The following is a 22,500-nucleotide window of genomic DNA, read 5'->3' on the forward strand; positions in this document are numbered from 1 at the left end:
CCCCTGACGCTCCAGAGCAGCATGGCTCACATTGTGCGCTACACCAGGCAGGGCCTGCAGTGGATACGCGCTAGCGTTAAGCTAACTTAGCGCTCAGCCCCCAGGTTTATGCGCTTGCGTTAAGCTAACTTAGTGCCCTGGCCCCCAGGTTTACGTGCTAGCGTTAAGCTAACTTAGTGCCCTGGCCCCCAGGTTTACGTGCTAGCGTTAAGCTAACTTAGTGCCCTGGCCCCCAGGTTTATGTGCTAGCGTTACGCTAACTTAGTGCCCTGGCCCCCAGGTTTACGCGCTACCGTTAAGCTAACTTAGTGCCCTGGCCCCCAGGTTTACGCGCTACCGTTACGCTAACTTAGTGCTCAGCCCCCAGGTTTACGCGCTACCGTTAAGCTAACTTAGTGCCCTGGCCCCCAGGTTTACGTGCTAGCGTTAAGCTAACTTAGCGCTCAGCCCCCAGGTTTATGCACTAGCGTTAAGCTAACTTAGCGCTCAGCCCCCAGGTTTATGCACTAGCGTTAAGCTAACTTAGTGCCCTGGCCCCCAGCTTTACGTGCTAGCGTTAAGCTAACTTAGTGCCCTGGCCCCCAGGTTTATGTGCTAGCGTTAAGCTAACTTAGTGCCCTGGCCCCCAGGTTTACGTGCTAGCGTTAAGCTAACTTAGTGCCCTGGCCCCCAGGTTTATGTGCTAGCGTTAAGCTAACTTAGTGCCCTGGCCCCCAGGTTTACGTGCTAGCGTTAAGCTAACTTAGTGCCCTGGCCCCCAGGTTTATGTGCTAGCGTTAAGCTAACTTAGTGCCCTGGCCCCCAGGTTTACGTGCTAGCGTTAAGCTAACTTAGTGCCCTGGCCCCCAGGTTTATGTGCTAGCGTTAAGCTAACTTAGTGCCCTGGCCCCCAGGTTTATGTGCTAGCGTTAAGCTAACTTAGTGCCCTGGCCCCCAGCTTTACGCGCTACCGTTAAGCTAACTTAGTGCCCTGGCCCCCAGGTTTACGTGCTAGCGTTAAGCTAACTTAGTGCCCTGGCCCCCAGGTTTACGTGCTAGCGTTAAGCTAACTTAGTGCCCTGGCCCCCAGGTTTACGTGCTAGCGTTAAGCTAACTTAGTGCCCTGGCCCCCAGGTTTACGTGCTAGCGTTAAGCTAACTTAGTGCCCGGCCCCCAGGTTTACGTGCTAGCATTACGCTAACTTAGTGCCCTGCCCCCAGGTTTACGTGCTAGCGTTAAGCTAACTTAGTGCCCGGCCCCCAGGTTTACGTGCTAGCATTACGCTAACTTAGTGCCCTGCCCCCAGGTTTACGTGCTAGCGTTAAGCTAACTTAGTGCCCTGGCCCCCAGGTTTACGTGCTAGCGTTAAGCTAACTTAGTGCCCGGCCCCCAGGTTTACGTGCTAGCATTACGCTAACTTAGTGCCCTGCCCCCAGGTTTACGTGCTAGCGTTAAGCTAACTTAGTGCCCGGCCCCCAGGTTTACGTGCTAGCATTACGCTAACTTAGTGCCCTGCCCCCAGGTTTACGTGCTAGCGTTAAGCTAACTTAGTGCCCTGGCCCCCAGGTTTACGTGCTAGCGTTACGCTAACTTAGTGCCCTGCCCCCAGGTTTACGTGCTAGCGTTAAGATAACTTAGTGCCCTGGCCCCCAGGTTTACGTGCTAGCGTTACGCTAACTTAGTGCCCTGGCCCCCAGGTTTACGTGCTAGCGTTACGCTAACTTAGTGCCCTGCCCCTAGGTTTACGTGCTAGCATTAAACTATGCAACTTATTAATATGATTTTCATAAAATTTTAATTTTGCCCACAGATCACCAGGGGCAAGGCTTGCACAATGATCATGCCTGATCAAATGATCAACCTGGCAATGATTACTTATACTGAGATACGGATGGTAGTGCATGGATATTGAACAGTAGTACTGGGTCTGGTATCTGTTAAGGCTGTTCCAGGGTGTGGATGAGCCCCATGGCCTGGTATCTCTTAAAGTCCTCTTCCAATGTGTGGATGGGCCCCGTGATCTGGTATCTGTTAAGGCTCTGTTCCAGTGTGTGGATGGGCCCCCCATGGTCTGGTATCTGTTAAGGCTCTGTTCCAGTGTGTGGATGGGCCCCATGGTCTGGTGTCTGTTATGGCTCTGTTCCAGTGTGTGGATGGGCCCCCCATGGTCTGGTATCTGTTAAGGCTCTGTTCCAGTGTGTGGATGGGCCCCCCATGGTCTGGTATCTGTTAAGGCTCTGTTCCATGTGTTAAGGCACTGTAGTGGTGGTAGTGAATTAGTAGTTTTGGGCAGCGTCGTGGCTAAGGTACATGACTGGGGCCTGGAAGGCCATGGTAAAAGCTGCACACCAAGGCCCAGCTGGTTTACTGCTCCCTGGACACGCCTCTTGAGTAACTTGGATGGGTCCAATGCTGAGGACAAATTACACCACGGGGTTCAACCAAGTTTATGTTCTTCTAATCCTGACTGTGGCCGGCACCCCCACAGGCTGAGAGGGTGTAATTGGCAGGGTTTTCATTGCCTGGAACAACGGGGCCTCATTTGGCACCAGCGATTTCTGATCAGGCACCTGCAAGCCCACCTATTGAGCTGCGAGAGAAGTGTCCTGTGAACTGTGACCTGTGACCTGTGAACTGTGACCTGTGAACTGCGAACTGCGAACTGCGAACTGCGACCTGAGATAAGAAGCAGTGGCTGATATTACCCGTTATGGAGGAGGAGACATACTGGTCTGCTGCCTCCTGACTCCACAGCAGAGCCTACAGCATTGAGAGCTGATGAATGTGATTGGCCCTCTCAAATTTGGAGAAAAAGGCGGAAAAACATTTTTTATTTAAAAAAAAAAAACAGTCCTTTTTTTACTCTTTATATTGTGTAATTTTATACGTTTTTGACTTTTTTATACATGCATCTGGACAAAATGTATTTTGGATTTGCTATCTTTTTTATCCTCAGGTTCATCTGTTTAAGGTTTTTACTTGATGATATTGTTGTTATTTAATGATGCTTTTGTTCAAATAGGTCTATTTATGAAGTTAATGTATAAAGTGTATCAAACAGAGGAACGTTGCATTGCAAAGTATTTTACTCTACACTAGCCTTTCTGTCTCAACACAGGTTTGCTTTGTGAGTGTGCACGTATGTGTGTGTGCGTGTGTTTGTATGTGTGTGTGGGTATGTTTGTGTGCACATGCGTGTGTAATTAGTAGAATGTAGAATTTTTCTACATTCTATTTTTTTTTAATATGAAAAACTCTACAAATCCTGGAGCATCTGTTAAGATAGACGTCATCATGAACACCTGTACAGACCAAGATATTTAAATAACAAAACAAGATTTCAATTTTCATTTAAAAACTTTTGAATGCAGTTCACTTATGATTATCTTATATAATCACACACCTATCATATAATATAAATATTTGGTGTTTATAGACAAGTTTATCCAGCATTTTTAATCTGGTTAAAGCCAGTGGTTTTAATGTTGTGGCTGACCGGTGTGTGAGTGTTTGTGTATTTAATGTTGTGGCTGACCGGTGTATGTGTGTTTGTGTATTTAATGTTGTGGCTGACCGGTGTGTGAGTGTTTGTGTATTTAATGTTGTGGCTGACCGGTGTGTGTGTGTGTTTGTGTATTTAATGTTGTGGCTGACCGGTGTGTGAGTGTTTGTGTATTTAATGTTGTGGCTGACCGGTGTGTGAGTGTTTGTGTATTTAATGTTGTGGCTGACCGGTGTGTGAGTGTTTGTGTATACGTATGAGTTATTCGCCTGTGACGAAGATGTATAAAATAACTGCAGTTAATGAGCTCCATTTCCCACAATAGGGGAAGATTTCATTGTTTTATACCCAATTATACACACTCCTTTGTACACCCTCCCTGCTAACACTACTGAGTCATCGCTGATGTTTCATGCGATAGGTGAGCATATGAGAGAGAGCTCCAGTGCGGCACTGTGTTCATTCTGAATGAGCTGATCTGAGGAACATGGGTTCTGGGCACCCGGTCGAGAAGCACAAAGAACGTCTGCGTTTCCCTTTCTTTTCACCTTCTACCTTTTAATTCTCCATCTCACTCGCTCACTCGACTGCCTACTGCCGTCTCATTGGCCAATAGGCAAGCGGCTACAATCACTGGCTGGCTTTAAAATCAGCTATTTGAAACCATAGCAACAGGGGCCCGGCCAATGGGGCGAGAGCTATGCAGATCTGACACATGACATGAAACGTTACTCTGACACATTAGGCAGCATAAGCTGGGCAGAGTAAAAGCCTCGTATCAAGACAAGGACATTAAGCTATAGGAGATGCTCTTTCTAACCCAAGCTCCTGACATCCTGTAGTCATTATGAAGATCCCATGGCACTTCCTGCAACGAGGAGAGAGTGCCCTGAGGTCCTGGTGATATAGGGTCACAGACACACTCAGAACAGAACAAAATACAGTATATACAGTGGGCTTCAGAATTATTGCCACCCTGGCTGTGTATACTAAACAACATGGATAGTAATCTATATTTTATGTTCAAACATGGGAAAACTGTAGACTTTTATTTAGATACATTTACTCTCATGTGTCAATGTTTTTTATTTAGTAATCTCATTTTTTTCTGAAAACCACAGGTACCAAAATTATTGGCACCCCTAACAATTATTGTAAATGAACCCAAACAGTGAAATTGGCGATACAATTTTTTATTTAGTTTACAGTCTACAGGGACTACAGTGGCTTCAGTATTTAGACCCCTTCACCTTTTTCACACTTTAGTGTGTTGTGTTGTTAATTGAATAAAATTGCCATTTTTGCCAATCAATCTACACTTAATAACCCATAATGACAAAATGAATGTCTTTAAACTTTTTTGCAAATGTATTAAAAATCAAAAACTGAAATCTCTCATTTACATAAGTATTCAGACCCTTTGCTGTGGCACAAATTGTGGTCAGGTGCATCCTGTTTGCTATAATTATCGTTAAGAAGTCCACCTGTGGCAAACTGAATTGGTTGGACATAGTTTGGACACACCCGTGTATATAAGGTCCCACAATTCACAACGGCATGTCAGGACAAAAACCAAGGCATAAAGTCCAAGCGCAGACTTAAACCCCATAGAACATGGAGAGACCTGAAGATGGCAGTTCAGTCACTTCCAATCCAATCTGACGGAGCTTGAGAGAATCTGCCAGGAAGAATGGGATAAACTGCCCAAATCCAGGTGTGTAAAGCTTACAGAGATTTACCCAAGAAGACTCAAAGCTGTAACTACTGCCAAAGGGGCTTCTGCAGAGTATTGAATTAGGGGTCTGAATACTTACATAAATGAGAGATTTTTGCTTTCGAGTTTTAATACATTTGCAAAAATTGTGGTCATTATGGGTCATAGTGTACATTGATGGCCAAAAATGGCAATTTTTCCCATTTATAATAAAACCTACAACACAATAAAAAGGTGAAGGGGTCTGAATACTTCCTGAAGCCACTGTATAGTGTGTCATTCCATTACTTCCGGTTTCACTAGGGTATAAAAAATGAGGTAACAAGCAAGAAAAATCCCTTTGTCAACCATCAGCATGGGAAAAGCCAAAGAACTATCAATTCAGAAGACACAGATGGTAATTGGCCATAACAAGACTGGTAATGGGTACAAACAAATGCATAAATGTTAAAAATACCCCTTAGCACTGTAAAGGCAATAATAGAAATGTGTAAAACATATGGAATGTGCATATTATGCCCATGGGCGAGTCTCAAACAGAACCATAAAATGGCATCTTCATACCAACAAACTCTTTATAAGGCTGGCATGAAGCACAATAATCCAAACATTCATTAACATATAACGAATGTCACAAGGGTTATGGTGCCCTGAAATGTATATAAAAAGTGCTGTAATGTCTACATGGTGAATCCAGAGCGGCAAAACATGTGGGTGAATTATTTGATTACAAATCAAAAATTGTAGAGCCAAATCAAGAAAAGATGTGCTGTGTTTTTTGTTTTCGATTTTGCAGCAAATCAGCTCCCGTCCGCAAGAGGGCGCCATCGCCCTGCAGTGGACGGAGTCTAATTGTTTTACGCCTCCATACTGAAGTCCTACGATTTTCTTGCTTAATTAACCCCATTCGAGTGAGTGGCAACATCTGCGGACGAAACAAGCTACGTGTAAAATGTCTGAGGTTTTGTTAGAAATAGGAGTTTGCTCTTTAAAGCTGTCCTTTGTAGAATAGTACAGGCTCCACGTTCAGATCAACACAAAATGGTGTTATTTACAATGCAATAAACACGCAGTTTCGTATACAGTTGGATGTGAATATGTTGTTAATACGTGTGGTGCATTATGTAGCAGGGGTAGCCTATACAGTGCGGTGTTCCTGAACGCTGTTTGCATTGGTTTTACATTCTGTCTCGCATAACGGCGGGGACACGTCGGGACACGACAGGACACGCAGTACCACAGACCACGTGCGCAGCCCGCTGTGTCTCGTTTCGTTTTGATGATCCCGTCTCTATCGGCTGGCGTATTGCAGCCTAATCTATAAGCGCTCCGCTTTCCCTCCCCACCCCGATGAGAGGGTAGCCTGCATTAGCTGCCATGCGTCAGAATGCGTCGCAACGTGCAAGGGGTTTCTGAGGACACACACTCAGACATGGGTAATGCCCACCAGCCAAACCCGAGACAGGCCTTTGTCTACTCCTGTGCTGACATGGTTGTTTTTGTTTTTCAAGACAACCTCATAAAATAAATGTAGATCGGCTAGTGTTAGCGACAACAGCTAAATGTAATCACGTTCAAATTAACCAAAACCAGCTGTTGTCTAGCCTACTTTTCTTTCTTATGTCCAATAACATATATTGAAGAAATTCCGTTTTTGTTTATGAACTCCAAAATACTGAAGCCTCAGATATAACGGAATTTTCCTATGCTAATGTTGTTATCGCGACGAAAATCATGTGTCCGAGGATGTTTATAGTAGTTCGGCAGGCTACCTGTAGTAGCCTCGTTTTGCCGTGAGCTTGACAGACGGAGAGGAAAACAAATAGAAATGGGAGGGCGGTGACATTCGGCCAATAGCAGCAAACGGCCTAGTCAATGAATCTGGGCTGTGAGAGCGTGAATGTAGAGGAGCGAGGGAGGGCCAAGCTGGGCTGCATCCATCACCGCGCTGCGTCAACTGCAACAGCGCCAGATCGCCGCACGGAGGCGCCATTACACCAGCCCTCCACAGCCAGGCTGTCACTGTGTGACCCGGCAGGGAGGAGGGTACTAGGCGGAAAACGATGAGAGGAGGAGCCGGGGACAGACGAAAGCAGCTGGAAAGGAAGAAAGAAGGAGAAGGTGATCGAGAGTGATCATTGGTCTGCCTCTTCCAGTGCCACAATAACATGTCCAAATCGGAAGCCCCCAGGACACAAAGGCAACGACGGTAAAACCAAAACAATATTTCTGTAAATAGCACAGTCCTTGCGACCAGAAAGGAACGGATTGGCCTACGGACATAGCGATGAGCACCTTGCTCTAAAAGAAAGAACCAAACACAATACAAGAGGAAAGAAAAGGTAAGGACGGGCTTCCACGGATTAAGCCGCTAGCTCGCTACTACACAACAGCGAGCGGTCCAGACACCCATTTGCCGCGGCTGCACTTATATAACAGCAGGCTGGTTTCTGCATGGTATGCTCACAACCGGGGCGCTGCGGCCACTGTTGTGCTCGAAAGCTCCAGTGCATGAACCGGGGGGACTCTGACATTTGTTGTCGGTGTCACGGATGTAGCCAATTAGCCACCTAAGCTAACTTGCCCGGACTTGCAGGCGGACTTTGCCTGCTACGCGTTTTAGGCCGGTGTTTTGGGTCAGACTCCCCCCCGTCCCACCCACGACTTCAGTGTAATCACATGGGGCCGCGCTAGCACCAACACGGAGCAACACACGGGCGGTTTGTGCGATAGTTGTGAATGCTGTCGTTCACACGCAGTGTGCAGGCTCGCCAAGTGTCTGGTCTTTGAAGAGAAAATTAAATTAAGAATATGCCCTTGTGCAAAACCGTTATTAACGACGAACTGTTCTAGAAATACGACGGGCTGCTTTTGTGAGAGTAGGGTCCGGAGCAGCAGTGTGTCTGGGTATTGGTCGGCGTGCAGCGAAGTGGGGCTAAGTGAACGCTGTTGTCCGCAATAATGCCTCTCTCCCCCGACACCTTACTTTCAGCCAGAACACGTCAATGGCAGCATGCGGCTCTAACCCCGGCGACCTCACGTAAAGTGTCATCTTAAAAATATTAATTGTTTGTTTGCGGTGTAGGCTGTGGTGTCCAGAATCAGTTATAACATAATCCCAATATCATAAATAATCAAATAATAATTTTCTGCACTGAGCAAATTAATGCAGTTTTCTTGATTCACTTTACTCTGCGTCACAACCATCACACTGTTTTCAAGGCGCCATTTGTTTAAATATTCTTCATAGCCTTTTTATATAACATTTTACCTGGCAAAAGTATGAGACTCTTTAAAAAAAATATTTTGTGATGCAGCAACTTCCCTCCTGCCAGATCCGCTCAAAATGTTCTGCATTTTATCGACCCTGAAATCCCATCTAAGTGGGGATAATTGCTTTCGTAAACACGTTCTTGTGAAATGATTTGACCGTGTATTGAGTTGTTTTTCTGTGAGTTTTTCCCCGTTTCTTTGTCTCTCCTGTCCGGGCTGCTTAGAGCAGGATCTGGGCTCATGTGTAGCCGAGTGACTGCCGCCCGCAGTGGATGCCGAACAGTCTCTGGTCCCCACGGAATGAGCTACAGACCCCATTCTCCTCTGGGGCTGTCGGGGCTGTGTAACAGACTTTCTATTGTAATTACAAATCATTTTCACCAAAAGCCTATATCCACTTAGCACGTCAAAACCTAATGAAAGTTGCCAGATCATAACCGTTACAGTACACAACATGCCGTTGATTTGCCCTCATGGTGGCGCTGTAGGAGCGGTGTTTTGCTGTTTTTTTTTTTTGAGCCATAAAAAGTCATGTCCAAACAAGACTCCCAATGTCATGATCATATGCTAAGACGCATGGCTGCTACAAGCCGATTAATCTAGACCATTTTTGGCAGCGTGAACCACGAAACTTCTTGACAGGGACCGATATTCTACCCTAATTACTTGTTTAGGAGGTACTGATAGCCAGCGCGTGCACTTAATAGTTATCACATTAATCGGTGCTCGCTGCTCCAACTCGCATGATTGGCGGTTCTGTACTGAAGAAAGGAGTTTAAATGTCGCTTCTGTCCGTTGATTTTAACCCATTGCATTCGAATATACTAGAAGTACTGCTTAGTATTGTGTACCAGCCCTCCTTTTGGACTGTAGCTTAATGTTGAGTAATCCCTGTTCCGATCGCTTGAATGAGGCCTCTTGTGTGGACGTGGTTTTGTTCTGCGGTTTCGCCGAACCTGTAGCGATGTGCACTGTCGCATGAGGAGCGCGAGCCAGGCGTGTATCCGGAGCGTCGCTGTCGTACAGCTGCAGGTCGTAGACCGCTGGCACGGGCTGCCTAATTTATGCGTGCAAGGTGCGCGTGGGCAATTTCGCCCCAGTCAAACCCCTTGACACCTGTGCTCTCAGCTGTGGGTGATTTGCGTTTCCCAGGGGAGTCATTTAAATGTGACACGACAGGACTGACATTTTGACACAACGACTGTTCATGCTGCACTTGGCAGGAGGAAGGGGCACGCATACTGTTTAAGAACCAAGAATGACTCTTGGTCACCCGTTCCTGTTTCTTGTGATTGAGGTTTGTGGGGGAAAAAATAAATAAATTCTTGAACAAATATTTAGCATGATTTGCAATATGGCGTGTGCTGCAGTCATATGTTATTAATTGGAAATGCAGGAGGCAAAATATACATTTATGAAAAGTCATTCATGGATATTTTCTGACTTTACTTTCAAAGCATTCTGGAATCAAACCAGGTCATTTTTACTTTGGCTTGAAAAATAAAATTGTAGTCTGTATATTTTGATGTTTCAAGACTAACAGTCAATGACTTGTGTTTACAAAGACTTTTCTGTTTTTAAAATTCAATGTAGTCGCCCACTTTGTGTCTAGCTAAAGCCCATGAGGAATAATGAAAAGGGAGATCATTTTTTATTTTTTTAAATCCATATTTTTATCAATTGCATTTCTTCTTCCACAAACTCGGAGTAAAAAGTTTGCCCTGTGACCTTTACCCTCTGGCATGTATGCATGTGCTCTTGTATCTGTTTCCTGTGTGGATAGATCGAGTGGTAGTTGGTAACCAGCACCATCAAAACATGACAATTAGCAACATTCCCTATGACCTCTGCATGACCTCATATTCCTGGAAAGGGCAGAGAACCCAGTTCCAGGCCCCCAGGCTGAGACAGTGACACACTGAGAGAGAGAGACTCACTGAGAGAGAGAGAGACCCACTGAGAGAGAGAGAGAGAGAGAGAGAGAGACACTGAGAGAGACAGAGAGAGAGAGACACAGAGAGAGAGAGACACTGAGTGAGACAGAGAGAGAGACACTGAGTGAGACACTGAGTGAGACAGAGAGAGAGAGAGAGAGACACACTGAGAGACACTGAGTGAGACACTGAGAGAGAGACTGAGTGAGAGACACACTGAGACACTGAGAGAGAGAGACAGAGAGAGACTGAGAGAGAGACTGAATGAGACACTGAGTGAGAGAGACTGAGAGACTGAGAGAGAGACACTGCGTGAGACACTGAGTGAGAGAGACACTGAGTGAGAGACTGAGTGAGAGACACTGAGTGAGAGACTGACACACTGAGACATTGAGAGACACTGAGACACTGAGTGAGACACTGAGTGAGAGACACACTGAGACAGTGACGCACTGAGAGTGTGATGCACTGAGAGACACACTGAGAGAGTGAGACACAGAGAGTGAGACACACTGAGAGAGTGAGACACAGAGAGAGACAGAGTGAGACACAGAGCGAGACAGTGAGACACACCGAGAGAGTGAGACACACTGAGAGTGAGACAGAGTGAGACACTGAGACAGTGACACTGAGAGTGAGACACAGAGTGAGAGTGAGACACACTGAGAGTGAGACAGAGTGAGACAGAGTGAGACACAGTCACTGGATGGAACTAAGAAGCTCCACTGAGTAAACAGCATGGTGAAATCCCCCCGCCCCCACCCCCGCCCCCGCTGCCTGTGATGCGCTGTGTCCTGCCAGATGGGGGGGGAGGAGGAGGAGGACACTGGTGTCTTTGAGGATGTGTGACACAGACTGGGCTCTGTTACCCACCCCCCAGGCAAGAAAGGTAAATGCTGCCCTCTGATTGGCTCCTCTGTGGTGACCAGTGAACAGCAAGAACAGCCCCAGTAAGACACACGCATGGGCGGGATGGAGAGGGGGGGGGGGGGGGCACTGCATGGGGTCTGGCAAATCAAGCCAAATATGAAAAAGTGGAATATCTGCACACAGCGATTTATGGAGAAAACCTTGTCCTGATAAGCAAGGATGAAAGTCTTCCATTTTCAGTACTGTGGCTTAAAAATCGACGAAACACCTTGTAGGTATTGTGTTATTTTTAGCAGTGGAAAAAGAGCAGTTGATTGAAAGAGATCTAGCTCCTCTGCCTTCAGCAGTAAATACTGGGTAAGCAGTGTCTGCTGTAGACGGCTCATTGTGTTGTGTTCGTCTGCCTCTGCTGCACGTGCTGCTAATGACAGCAGATTATCCCTAATAAACACGCCCCCAGGTCCTTTACTGAACCATGTTAATATGGGCAAAGCCCCTTCTGCGTCTCGTAGGAATCTAGTGTGTGTGTGTGTGTGTGTGTGCGTGTTTGTTTGTGTGTCCGTGGGCAGCGTGCTTTGTGTGTGCATGCTCTGTGTGTGTGTGTGTGTGTGTGTCTGTGGGCGAGGGGGTGGGGCTTGAGAAGGGGCGGAGCTTGTGGCCGATGACAGCGTGCTGACGGACAGCTCGGTTGCGGCCACGGCGCTGTGCTATAATTAGAGTGCGCTGGAGTTGTTTACTACCCAGCATCCCCTGGGGCGACAGGCAACACCAGCAGAGGTGGACAAACATTCCAGACACCAGCGGCACGGAACAAAGAGCAGTGCCCACAAACCAGGGGCCGTACCCCCAAACCAGCCCGTGTCCGAACCGTGTTTCACCCGTTAACCTTTTAAACGGAGTGTGCGCCTGCGCCTGTGCCCATGTCACCCTCTCTGTGTGTCGTCACTTGTTTGTTATTTGCGTGTTTGTAGCATGTAGACTGATCCTGGGTCACTCCTGACGTCATGGCGCTTGTTGTTAGCTGGAACGACCTGTTGTTCCCTCTCTGACCTGTTGTTCCCTCTCTGATCCATGAGCCTCACTGTGGCCGAATCGTCGTGGTTACGGGGTGTTTTGGTAATCGGTGTGCGCCTTAATATTCGTTCCTTGTTCCAATGTTCAAGGGGTTCAGAGATAAAAGCCGTGAACAGCCAAAAAACATTTTACCCCCACGACACTGTGTGAAAACGCCCACTGTTAATGTCTTCGCTTTTAGAACAGTGACTTTAAAGGTCCCATTCGTGTATTTTCCAGTGTTTTATTTTAAGTCCCGATATCCATGAAAAGATGTTTGTGTGGTTTTAAGTATCAAAAACAATCTCGATCCAGTTTTAAAAATTCCATTCTCCAGTGTCTTTCATGAGCTCTACCAAGAACAATCTGTTTGTGACAGTGTCTTTAAGGCCCATTCACATCAACAAACCTCTGTTTTGATTGGCTGGCTAGCTCTAACTAACTGGGGTTGAAGGGAAGGGCAATAGAACCAGGCGAAGGTGAAAACAGTCACACACCTGTCAAGGAAAAAAAAAAAAAAAAAGAGTCTGTTACTGTTCTGAGTAGGGACCCAGCATACATCAAGCTAGCTGTAATTGCTATATAATAATGTCAGCAAATTACTTTGAATCATTGTTTCCTAAAGACCAACAAAGGTATGTTGGCAAAATTATACAATTACATTGTGGACGAATGCTCCAATTGTATCATCCCCTGACACGTTATCTCTCATTCAGTCCCCCAGTCAGCTACATTACGCTCCATGACCACGAATAGTTCACCAACCATCACCGGTTTTACAACATTTTTCAGAACATTTCTTCCCTCGGTTTTAGAACATTTTTTGAAGAGAGTCTTCGCTTTGTGTACCGTCCAGTTTTAGGACGTCTGCTCTCGTCGGCTAGCTTTTCTGAAACGGACCGTATCGAGTCTCGCCTGAAGTCGGCTGTTTGATGTAGACTGGGCTTAACAATGTCATTTTGTCAGTAACTTGGTGGTACTCTGACAGCTATGCATGCAGCAAGTGAAACCCATGCTCGCTATCTCAGCTAAAAACGATTTTGCCTACTTGCTGCATTTAGAAGAAAAAAAAAAAGAAGGAAAATATTGCAATTCGACTAAATAAAAGGACTAACATTAAAACTACGAATTACTGCAAACAAACTACTAAAATGCCAAATATAGACCTGAAGAAAGCTCTATATTTGATTTTTATCGAATTAAGTAGAAAATGGAACTGGAATGGAACAAGGAAAGACTAAAAAGGATTTATTGTGAAGCTGATATAAAGAGGAAAAGAACTGTCCAGATTGTCACGACTCAACTGCAGGTGTTTTGAAATGAGCAGGATAATTTGAGCAGTCGTATTAGTTTGAATGTATAATACATACCCGTCAATCAAGAAGAGGGTGGCGGTGCCTGGATGTTTATTTGTTTTTTTGCTTCTTTTTGCTTCTTTTTAAAATTTTTTACTATCGAACTAATGTGATGTATCAAATGATAGAGACAGGATACTGGGCTTTAGAATGTTATTGTGTGTTCTTTGTCCCTTTAAGAAAATATATTTTGTGAAAAAGGTGCCATCATAATGATGTTTCTCCCGCCCCCCCCCAGCTCTGAGGATGAGTGGAGGACGGCGGAAGAGAGCTGATGAAGATAACGGCTGGGGAGACAGGGTGAGGCCCCGCCCTCTCACACGCATCACTTCCTCCAGGCCCGCCCCCTCACACGCATCACTTCCTGCAGGCCCAGGCCCACCCCTCTCACACGCATCACTTCCTCCAGGCCCGCCCCCTCACACGCATCACTTCCTGCAGGCACAGGCCCGCCCCTCTCACACGCATCACTTCCTGCAGCCACATGAGGCAGGGGATTGTGGGATTGTCTCAAGGTGTCCCGCTCTCATGGTTTCTCTCTACTCTCTTTTTCACTCCATCATCCCTTCTCCTCTCCTCTCTCTCTCTCTCTCATGTGTTCTCCTCTGTGCATGTCCACTGTACTCACCCTGTACACCACTCCCTGGAGTCCTTTTTTTTTCCTGTGTTCCCTCTCTCCAAGCTCAACTATGCTCTCTCTCTCTCTCTCTCTCTGACCCTCCCCCCCCATTTACAGTAAGTATTAGCAGTGTTTTGTGTTTGCATATGTAGGTTGTTTGGTAGTCCTGAGGGCATACAAAGTCAGGCCATCTGTTCTGCTGTGCTACGTCCCTGCGCCACGCTCCTCAATCACTTCGCTGTTCTGCTGATTGCCTGAAACTTTCGGGGGCCATTTTGACTCGTTGGCACATCATCCACCGTCCTTAAAGTTTCTCTGACTACAATTCCTCGTTTTTGAGAGAAGCGAGGCTTCAGGATTGGTGGGGTTGCCGTGCTCCTCCAGTCCAATAGCTCCTCCTGTTCTGACCAATTGAAACGCTGCTCCTGCCTCCTGGAGTTTGTTGATTGGTTCAAATCAGTGAGCCGCTGAAAGCACACAATGGTGTTCTGACGACCACCTTCAGCCTACCAGCCCTGACACCTCGACTAATCCCAGACTAATCAACCTCCCTTCCTCCCCACCTTCTTTCATCCCTCCCCCATTCCCTCCCTCCCTCTCCTCTCTCTTCGCTCTCCTCCCTCTATCCTTCTTTCCCTCTCTCTTTCTTCCCTCGCTCCCCTCTCCCCCTCCCTTCCTTTTCTTTTTTCCCTCTCTTCTCTCTCTCCCTCCCTTCCTTTTCTTTTTTCCCTCTCTTCCCTCTCTCCCTCCCCTCTCCCTCTCTCTTCCCCCTCCCTTCCCTCTCTCTATCCCTCCCTCTCTTTCCCTCTCTCCCCCCTTGTTTTGTGTGTTTGGACCTCAGACCTGTGGTACTCTTGTCATATTTGCATGATGATCAGGGACATCAGTTAGGTTGTGTGTGTGTGTGTGTGTGTGTGTGTGTGTTGGTGTCGGTGTTTGGGGTCTTGTTTTGAGACCGTGAGACGTGATTCAGAGTGAGTGTTTTCTCAGCCAGTGTCAGCGAGACATTTTTTCAGTCTGTCTCTAAGCAGCAGCTGATGCGGAAGCAGAAAAAATTATTATTATTTTTTCTGGGCCTGAGTGATTTTTTTCCTGCAAGGCGGCTCTTGATTACTTTAGCGGTAAGGATGTATTTTTCCCTGCTGGTCCTGTTCTTCCAGCACATGCATGAGGGAAATATGCACACACCACATACACACTCACACCCTTACCCACACACACAGCACACACACTCACACCCTTACCCACACACACCACACACACACACACACACACACACACACACATGCTCTCACACACACAAATAATCCTGTTAGGTCACGGTAGTGTAAGTGTAACTTGTTGATGCTGTAGTGTTGGTGTGCCTGTAGCGTAGTGGTACATGACTGGGACCCGGTACATGACTGGGACCCGCAACATGGTGGTTCGATCCCCGGTGTAGCCACAATAAGACCCACACAGCCATTGGGCCCTTGAGCAAGGCCCTTAACTCTGCATTGCTCCAGGGGAGGATTGTCTCCTGCTTAGTCTAATCAACTGTATGTTGCTCTGGATAAGAACGTCTGCCAAATGCCATTAATGTAATGTAATGTACTATCATCCCTTTCTGGACACAATGTTATTACAAGATTGAAAAAGTATTTGCCCCCTTCCTGATTTCCTCCATTATTGCATCTTTTTCACACTGAATGGTTTCATGTCTGGAGGCGACATGGCTCAGGCAGTAAGAGCAGTCGTCTGGCAGTCGGAGGGTTGCCGGTTCGATCCCCCACCTGGGCTGTGTTGAAGTGTGCCTGAGCAAGACACCTAAACCCCAAATGCTCCTGATGAGCTGGTCGGCGCCTTGCATGGCAGCCAAACGCCGTTGGTGTGTGAGTGTGTGTATGAATGGGTGAATGAGAAGCATCAATTGTACAGCGTTTTGGATAAAGGCGCTATATAAATGCCAACCATTTACCATTTACCATGTCTCTCGACAAATTGTCATATTTGACGAAGGGGGAACCTGAGTAAACAGAAAAAAAATTTTTTTTAAATTCATTTAGTGAAGTTATTATATTACACTTTGTCTAAATATCTGAAACCATGCTGTGAAAAATACAAAGAGAAAATCAGGAAGGGCCCATATACTTTTTCACTGCACAGTTTGTGTTTATCACGTGCATGTTACTTAACAGCTGGCTAAATACGTTATTATGGCATTGCATGCGAGGTCGTTAGCTATCATCACAAGCTAGGCAATCTCTTAGCATCAACATTAGATAAATACGAACATTTATGAATAGAGTTGAGTTGAATGTGGCCTCATCATCTCGCAAGCTAGCTACATTTGGGTAAGTTAGGCTAGCTAAGTTTCGCTAGTTACAAAGGCTAAATCACAACTCTCTACCAACCTTTTTAATATCCTAACTGACATTCTAGCCAACATACGACAACGTTTTATCCCAAATTTACACCGAATTAACGATACTGCATATAAGTACAACACGCCATAATCGCTTCGGTAGTTTTCTAAGTGTATCCATCTAACGAGCTAGCAAGCTATTTTTTCCGGAAAAAAACCTAACGTTATGAGGAACAACGCCAGCTCTCTCTGGGTGCAGACACACGTTAGAAGTCCGATAAAGATAAATTTAGTGGGATTTTTCTTCTGATTTGAGGCCCAACTGTACTTGGAAGTGGATGTTTGGCATAATTGTCCTATTACATTTACCTACATTTAAGCATTTAGCAGATGCTCGTATCCGGAGCAACAGATTACATTTCATACAGTCAATTTAAACAGCTGGATAATTTACTGACGCAATACAGGTCGAGTGGCTTTGCTCAAGGCATGAATTCAAGTGTGAAAGGAAACCTTAAAAGTGTGTGTGTGTGTGTGTGTGTGTGTGTGTGTGTGAGAGAGAGAGAGAGAGAGAGAGAATATTCATGGGTGTGTGTTTGTGTGTGCACAAACAGAAAGATCCGCTTCTGTTTCATCAGAACCTTTAAACTAAAATGATTCATGTACAATGACATTATACTGATTTGTGTGTGGACTGTGGATGGGCAGTTGAGTGTGTTGTGCGTGTGTATCACGTATGTTGTGCGTGTGTATCACTGCGAGTGTCTGTGTGCTGCATATGCGTGTGTACTGCTTCATGTATGTGTGGTGTGTGTATGTGTGCATTGTGTGTGTACGTGTGTGTGTGTATGTGTGGTGTGTGTACGTGTGCGCATTGTGTGTGTACGTGTGCGCATTGTGTGTACGTGTGTGTACATGTGTGTGTGGTGTGTGTATGTCTGCGCGTTGTGTGTGTACGTGTGTGTGTATGTGTGGTGTGTGTACGTCTGCGCGTTGTGTGTGTACGTGTGCGCATTGTGTGTGTACGTGTGCGCATTGTGTGTACGTGTGTGTACATGTGTGTGTGGTGTGTGTATGTGTGGTGTGCGTACGTCTGCGCGTTGTGTGTGTACGTGTGTGTGTATGTGTGGTGTGTGTACGTCTGCGCGTTGTGTGTGTACGTGTGTGTGTGTATGTGTGGTGTGTGTGTGTGTGTGTGTGTGTGTGTGTGTGTGTACGTGTGCGCATTGTGTGTGTACGTGTGCGCATTGTGTGTGTACGTGTGCGCATTGTGTGTACGTGTGTGTACATGTGTGTGTGGTGTGTGTATGTGTGGTGTGTGTACGTCTGCGCGTTGTGTGTGTACGTGTGTGTGTATGTGTGGTGTGTGTACGTCTGCGCGTTGTGTGTGTACGTGTGTGTGTGTATGTGTGTGTGTGTGTGTGTGTGTGTGTGTGTGTGTGTGTGTGTACGTGTACGTGTGTGTGTATGTGTATGTGTGGTGTGTGTACGTGTGCGCGTTGTGTGTGTACGTTTGCGCATGCCTATGTGTATTTTCTCCTGCAGTCAGAATATCCCTAGCAGTCCCAGGGTTCTCTTGGTTACCATGGCACCAGGCAGCTGCTGGCAGGAGCCTCTCTCTGGCTCCATGTGTCAGTGTTCCACACATCTAATCACGTCCAAAGTCTTTGTCTCGTTTTTTCCTCCCAGAGAGTCAGGGAAATTGATGTTTTGTAAGACGGCTGCAGCCCACATTTGCCCCCGTGTGGTTCTTGTTTTTTTTCTACGTCTAGGGGGGCTATATGGCTGCCAAGGTTTTCAAGCTGGATGAGCAGTTCCGGCAAGACGCCCCTCGGGAGAAACAGAAGGAGGGCACCAGCTCTGAAATATTCCGCGGCGTGGCCATCTACGTCAACGGCTACACAGGTGAGCGGGGTCACGCCCACCGAGCCCTGCACTGCATTCTGGGAGCCGGAGCTGGGCCTGTCCCAGTACCCACGCCCCGAGTGCGCGTGCGTGCGCGAGGATCTCATCCTCGCGTGATTGGCTGGTGCGGGATAAGACGCAGGTCATCCCGAATAGCGCTGGGTTAAGATCAGGGAGAGAGGGAGAGCGAGCAGCCGAGTAGTTGCTGGAATAACAATGCTCATTGTTGTCTTCCGTTTCAGACTAGAGTGTTCCTAGAAGTGCAGCACGTGTATATCATGACGCATTCTGTTCTGAAGTTCATTGAGAAAGACAGAGAGTGCTTTTTTTTTTTTTGTGGTGGGCTTTGCGCTTCAGATGCTTCACATTATTGTCAAAACAGTTTTAGTTGGGGGAGCAGCCGGTCTGCCCTCCTTTGATGTTTTATTTGGCTGTATTCAGACGTAGGGAGAGCAGAGAGGCTAACACACAGAACAGGTCGCAGCTCGGGAAGTACTGCGGCCGGGTTCGAACATGCAACCGCGCAGAGAGTTCTGTGTGTCTGTGGTGGGGGGGGGGGGGTCTGTGTGATTGGGCGGGGAGGCTGTGGGTGCTCTGTGATTGGGCGGGAGGCTGTGGGGGCTGTGTGATTGGGCGGGGAGGCTGTGGGTGCTCTGTGATTGGGCGGGGAGGCTGTGGGTGCTCTGTGATTGGGCGGGGAGGCTGTGGGTGCTCTGTGATTGGGCGGGGAGGCTGTGGGTGCTCTGTGATTGGGCGGGGAGGCTGTGGGTGCTCTGTGATTGGGCGGGAGGCTGTGGGGGCTCTGTGATTGGGCGGGGAAGCTGTGGGGGCTCTGTGATTGGGCGGGGAGGCTGTGGGTGCTCTGTGATTGGGCGGGGAGGCTGTGGGTGCTGTGTGATTGGGCGGGGAGGCTGTGGGTGCTCTGTGATTGGGCGGGAGGCTGTGGGTGCTCTGTGATTGGGCGGGGAGGCTGTGGGTGCTCTGTGATTGGGCGGGAGGCTGTGGGTGCTCTGTGATTGGGCGGGGAGGCTGTGGGTGCTCTGTGATTGGGCGGGGAGGCTGTGGGTGCTCTGTGATTGGATGTCCTGTGAGTCTCCTGGCACACGCTCCGTCTGCGCAGACCCCACATCGGACGAGCTGCGCAGACTGATGATGCTGCACGGCGGCCAGTACCACGCCTACTACTCCCGCTCCAAGACCACCCACATCATCGCCAACAACCTGCCCAACTGCAAGATCCAGGAGCTGCGGAGTGAGAAGGTGGTGCGGCCTGAGTGGATCACCGACAGGTACGCGTGTGAGTGTGAGCTGAGTGGATCACCGACAGGTACGCGTGTGAGTGTGAGCTGAGTGGATCACTGACAGGTTCACGTGTGAGTGTGAGCTGAGTGGATCACCGACAGGACCATGTGAGTGGATCACCAACAGGTACCTGTGTGAGTGTGAGCTGAGTGGATCACCGACAGGTCCGTGTGTGAGTGGATCACCGACAGGTCCGTGTGTGAGTGGATCACCGACAGGTCTGTGTGTGAGTGGATCACCGGCCGGTACGTGTGTGAGTGTGAGCTGAGTGGATCACTGACAGGTTCACGTGTGAGTGTGAGCTGAGTGGATCACCCACAGGTTCACGTGTGAGTGTGAGCTGAGTGGATCACCCACAGGACCATGTGAGTGGATCACCAACAGGTACCTGTGTGAGTGTGAGCTGAGTGGATCACCGACAGGTCCGTGTGTGAGTGGATCACCGGCAGGTACCTGTGTGAGTGTGAGCTGAGTGGATCACCGACAGGACCATGTGAGTGGATCACCAACAGGTACCTGTGTGAGTGTGAGCTGAGTGGATCACCAGCAGGTACGTGTGTAGGTGTGAGCTGAGTGGATCACCGACAGGTCCGTGTGTGAGTGGATCACCGGCAGGTACCTGTGTGAGTGTGAGCTGAGTGGATCACCGGCAGGTACGTGTGTGAGTGTGAGCTGAGTGGATCACCGACAGGTCCGTGTGTGAGTGGATCACCGACAGGTCCGTGTGAGTGGATCACCGGCCGGTACGTGTGTGAGTGTGAGCTGAGTGGATCACTGACAGGTTGGCGTGTGAGTGTGAGCTGAGTAGATCACCAACAGGTACCTGTGTGAGTGTGAGCTGAGTGGATCACCGGCAGGTACGTGTGTGAGTGTGAGCTGAGTGGATCACCGGCAGGTACGTGTGTGAGTGTGAGCTGAGTGGATCACCGACAGGTCCGTGTGTGAGTGGATCACCGACAGGTCCGTGTGAGTGGATCACCGGCCGGTGTGAGCTGAGTGGATCACCAACAGGACCGTGTGAGTGGATCACCAACAGGTACGTGTGTGAGTGTGAGCTGAGTGGATCACTGACAGGTTGGCGTGTGAGTGTGAGCTGAGTGGATCACCAACAGGTACACGTGTGAGTGTGAGCTGAGTGGATCACCGGCAGGTACGTGTGTGAGTGTGAGCTGAGTGGATCACCGACAGGTACGCGTGTGAGTGGATCACCAACAGGACCGTGTGAGTGGATCACCAACAGGTACGTGTGTGAGTGTGAGCTGAGTGGATCACCGACAGGTCCGTGTGTGAGTGGATCACCGGCAGGTACGTGTGTGAGTGTGAGCTGAGTGGATCACCGGCAGGTACGTGTGTGAGTGTGAGCTGAGTGGATCACCAACAGTTCCGTGTGTGAGTGTGAGCTGAGTGGATCACTGACAGGTCCGTGTGTGAGTGGATCACCCACAGGTTCACGTGTGAGTGTGAGCTGAGTGGATCACCGACAGGTCCGTGTGTGAGTGGATCACCCACAGGTTCTCGTGTGAGTGTGAGCTGAGTGGATCACCGATAGGTACGCGTGTATGTGCATGCTGCTTTCATACATCGACTCTCCACTTTAGGGGACCAAAAGTAATTGGACAGTTGGTTTCTCAGCTGTTTCTGATTAGTGCGGTGCATTTAATCACTTCCATCGTGCAGAAAGCTTTCAGTATCTTGTGTGTTTATAATGTGTGTGTGTGTGTGTGCGTGTATGGAGTGAGTGCGTGTGTGTGTGTGCGTGTGTGTGTGCGTGTGTGTAGTGACTGTGCTCTGTATTGCAGTGTGAAGGCGGGCCGGCTCCTCTCCTGCCTGCAGTACCAGCTGTACAGGCCCAGGGGCCTCTGCTTCCCCAGCACACGGGCCCCCCAGGAGCCTGGACCCAGCCACGCCCCCAACCATGCCTGCCCCACCCACCCAGAGCCGGACCACGCCCACCACGACGGGAGCCTCCGGCTGTGAGTGCGGGCTAGGGGTTGGGTTAGGGCTGGGATTGGTCAGATGTGTTAGGTTAGGGCTGGGATTGGTCAGATGCGTTGAGTTGGGGCTGGGATTGGTCAGATGTGTTTGGTTAGGGCTGGGATTGGTCAGATGCATTAGTTCAGGGCGAGGCTTGTATTATCACTGGAATAATGCTGAGGTTCTGTCCCACAGGAATGGGTCCGTGAGGAACTGTGTGGACTGGACAGGGGCCCCCAAAATGAACGGGGTACACGAGGGGGACAGAGAATACCCCGAAGAGCCCCTCACCAATGGCCACGCCCATCCTGCCAACGGTGCCTTAAAGCCCCTGGATCTGGCCCTTCGTCCTGCGCGAGACCCCCTGGCGAAGCCCCCGCCCCCTCCTTCAGACTGCCCCCAGACCCCTCCCTCACTGGACAGCAGACCGCGCCAGCCTCCCCCAAGCCCCGCCCCCCACAACAAACCCTGCTCCAGCTCGCCCGCCCTTCCTCCCACAGCCAATCAGAAGGCAGCCGCCGTCACCAGGCCCTGCCCACAAACCCCTCCCCGCCAATCGTTGGGCTCTGAGATGCCCCTCCCCCAGTGCAGCAGAGTCCGGCTGAACGGGGCTCACTACGCCTCTCCCGCCCCTCCGCCTAAAAGCCCCGCCCCCTCCACAAGCCCCGCCCCGGCG

The 22,500-nt window shown here is 48.6% G+C and overlaps 2 protein-coding genes across 4 annotated transcripts in view; both read left to right on the forward strand.

Annotated features, from left to right (window-relative positions):
- The window catches only part of aff3 (AF4/FMR2 family, member 3), a 16,926-nt gene extending 16,836 nt beyond the window's left edge, over positions 1-90 (forward strand). Inside the window, exon 18 of the mRNA XM_061226850.1 lies at positions 1-90. This exon is cut by the window's left edge and continues 32 nt beyond it. Coding sequence (XP_061082834.1) covers positions 1-90 — 90 coding nt within the window.
- Positions 91-7,249: 7,159 nt separating this feature from the next.
- The window catches only part of rev1 (REV1 DNA directed polymerase), a 31,035-nt gene continuing 15,784 nt past the window's right edge, over positions 7,250-22,500 (forward strand). For 2 of the 3 annotated variants that reach the window (XM_061226257.1, XM_061226258.1), the window contains exons 1-6: positions 7,250-7,537; positions 13,919-13,980; positions 18,416-18,548; positions 19,669-19,837; positions 21,650-21,823; positions 22,020-22,500. The exon at positions 22,020-22,500 is cut by the window's right edge and continues 196 nt beyond it. In XM_061226257.1, coding sequence (XP_061082241.1) covers positions 13,927-13,980; positions 18,416-18,548; positions 19,669-19,837; positions 21,650-21,823; positions 22,020-22,500 — 1,011 coding nt within the window. In that variant the 5' untranslated portion in view covers positions 7,250-7,537; positions 13,919-13,926. Of the gene's footprint in view, positions 7,538-13,918; positions 13,981-18,415; positions 18,549-19,668; positions 19,838-21,321; positions 21,335-21,649; positions 21,824-22,019 lie in introns of those variants that run through there. The other variant, XM_061226259.1, reaches the window with a different exon arrangement.

This window comes from Conger conger, chromosome 17, assembly GCF_963514075.1.
Source record: "Conger conger chromosome 17, fConCon1.1, whole genome shotgun sequence".
NCBI classification, from domain to species: Eukaryota; Metazoa; Chordata; class Actinopteri; order Anguilliformes; family Congridae; genus Conger; species Conger conger.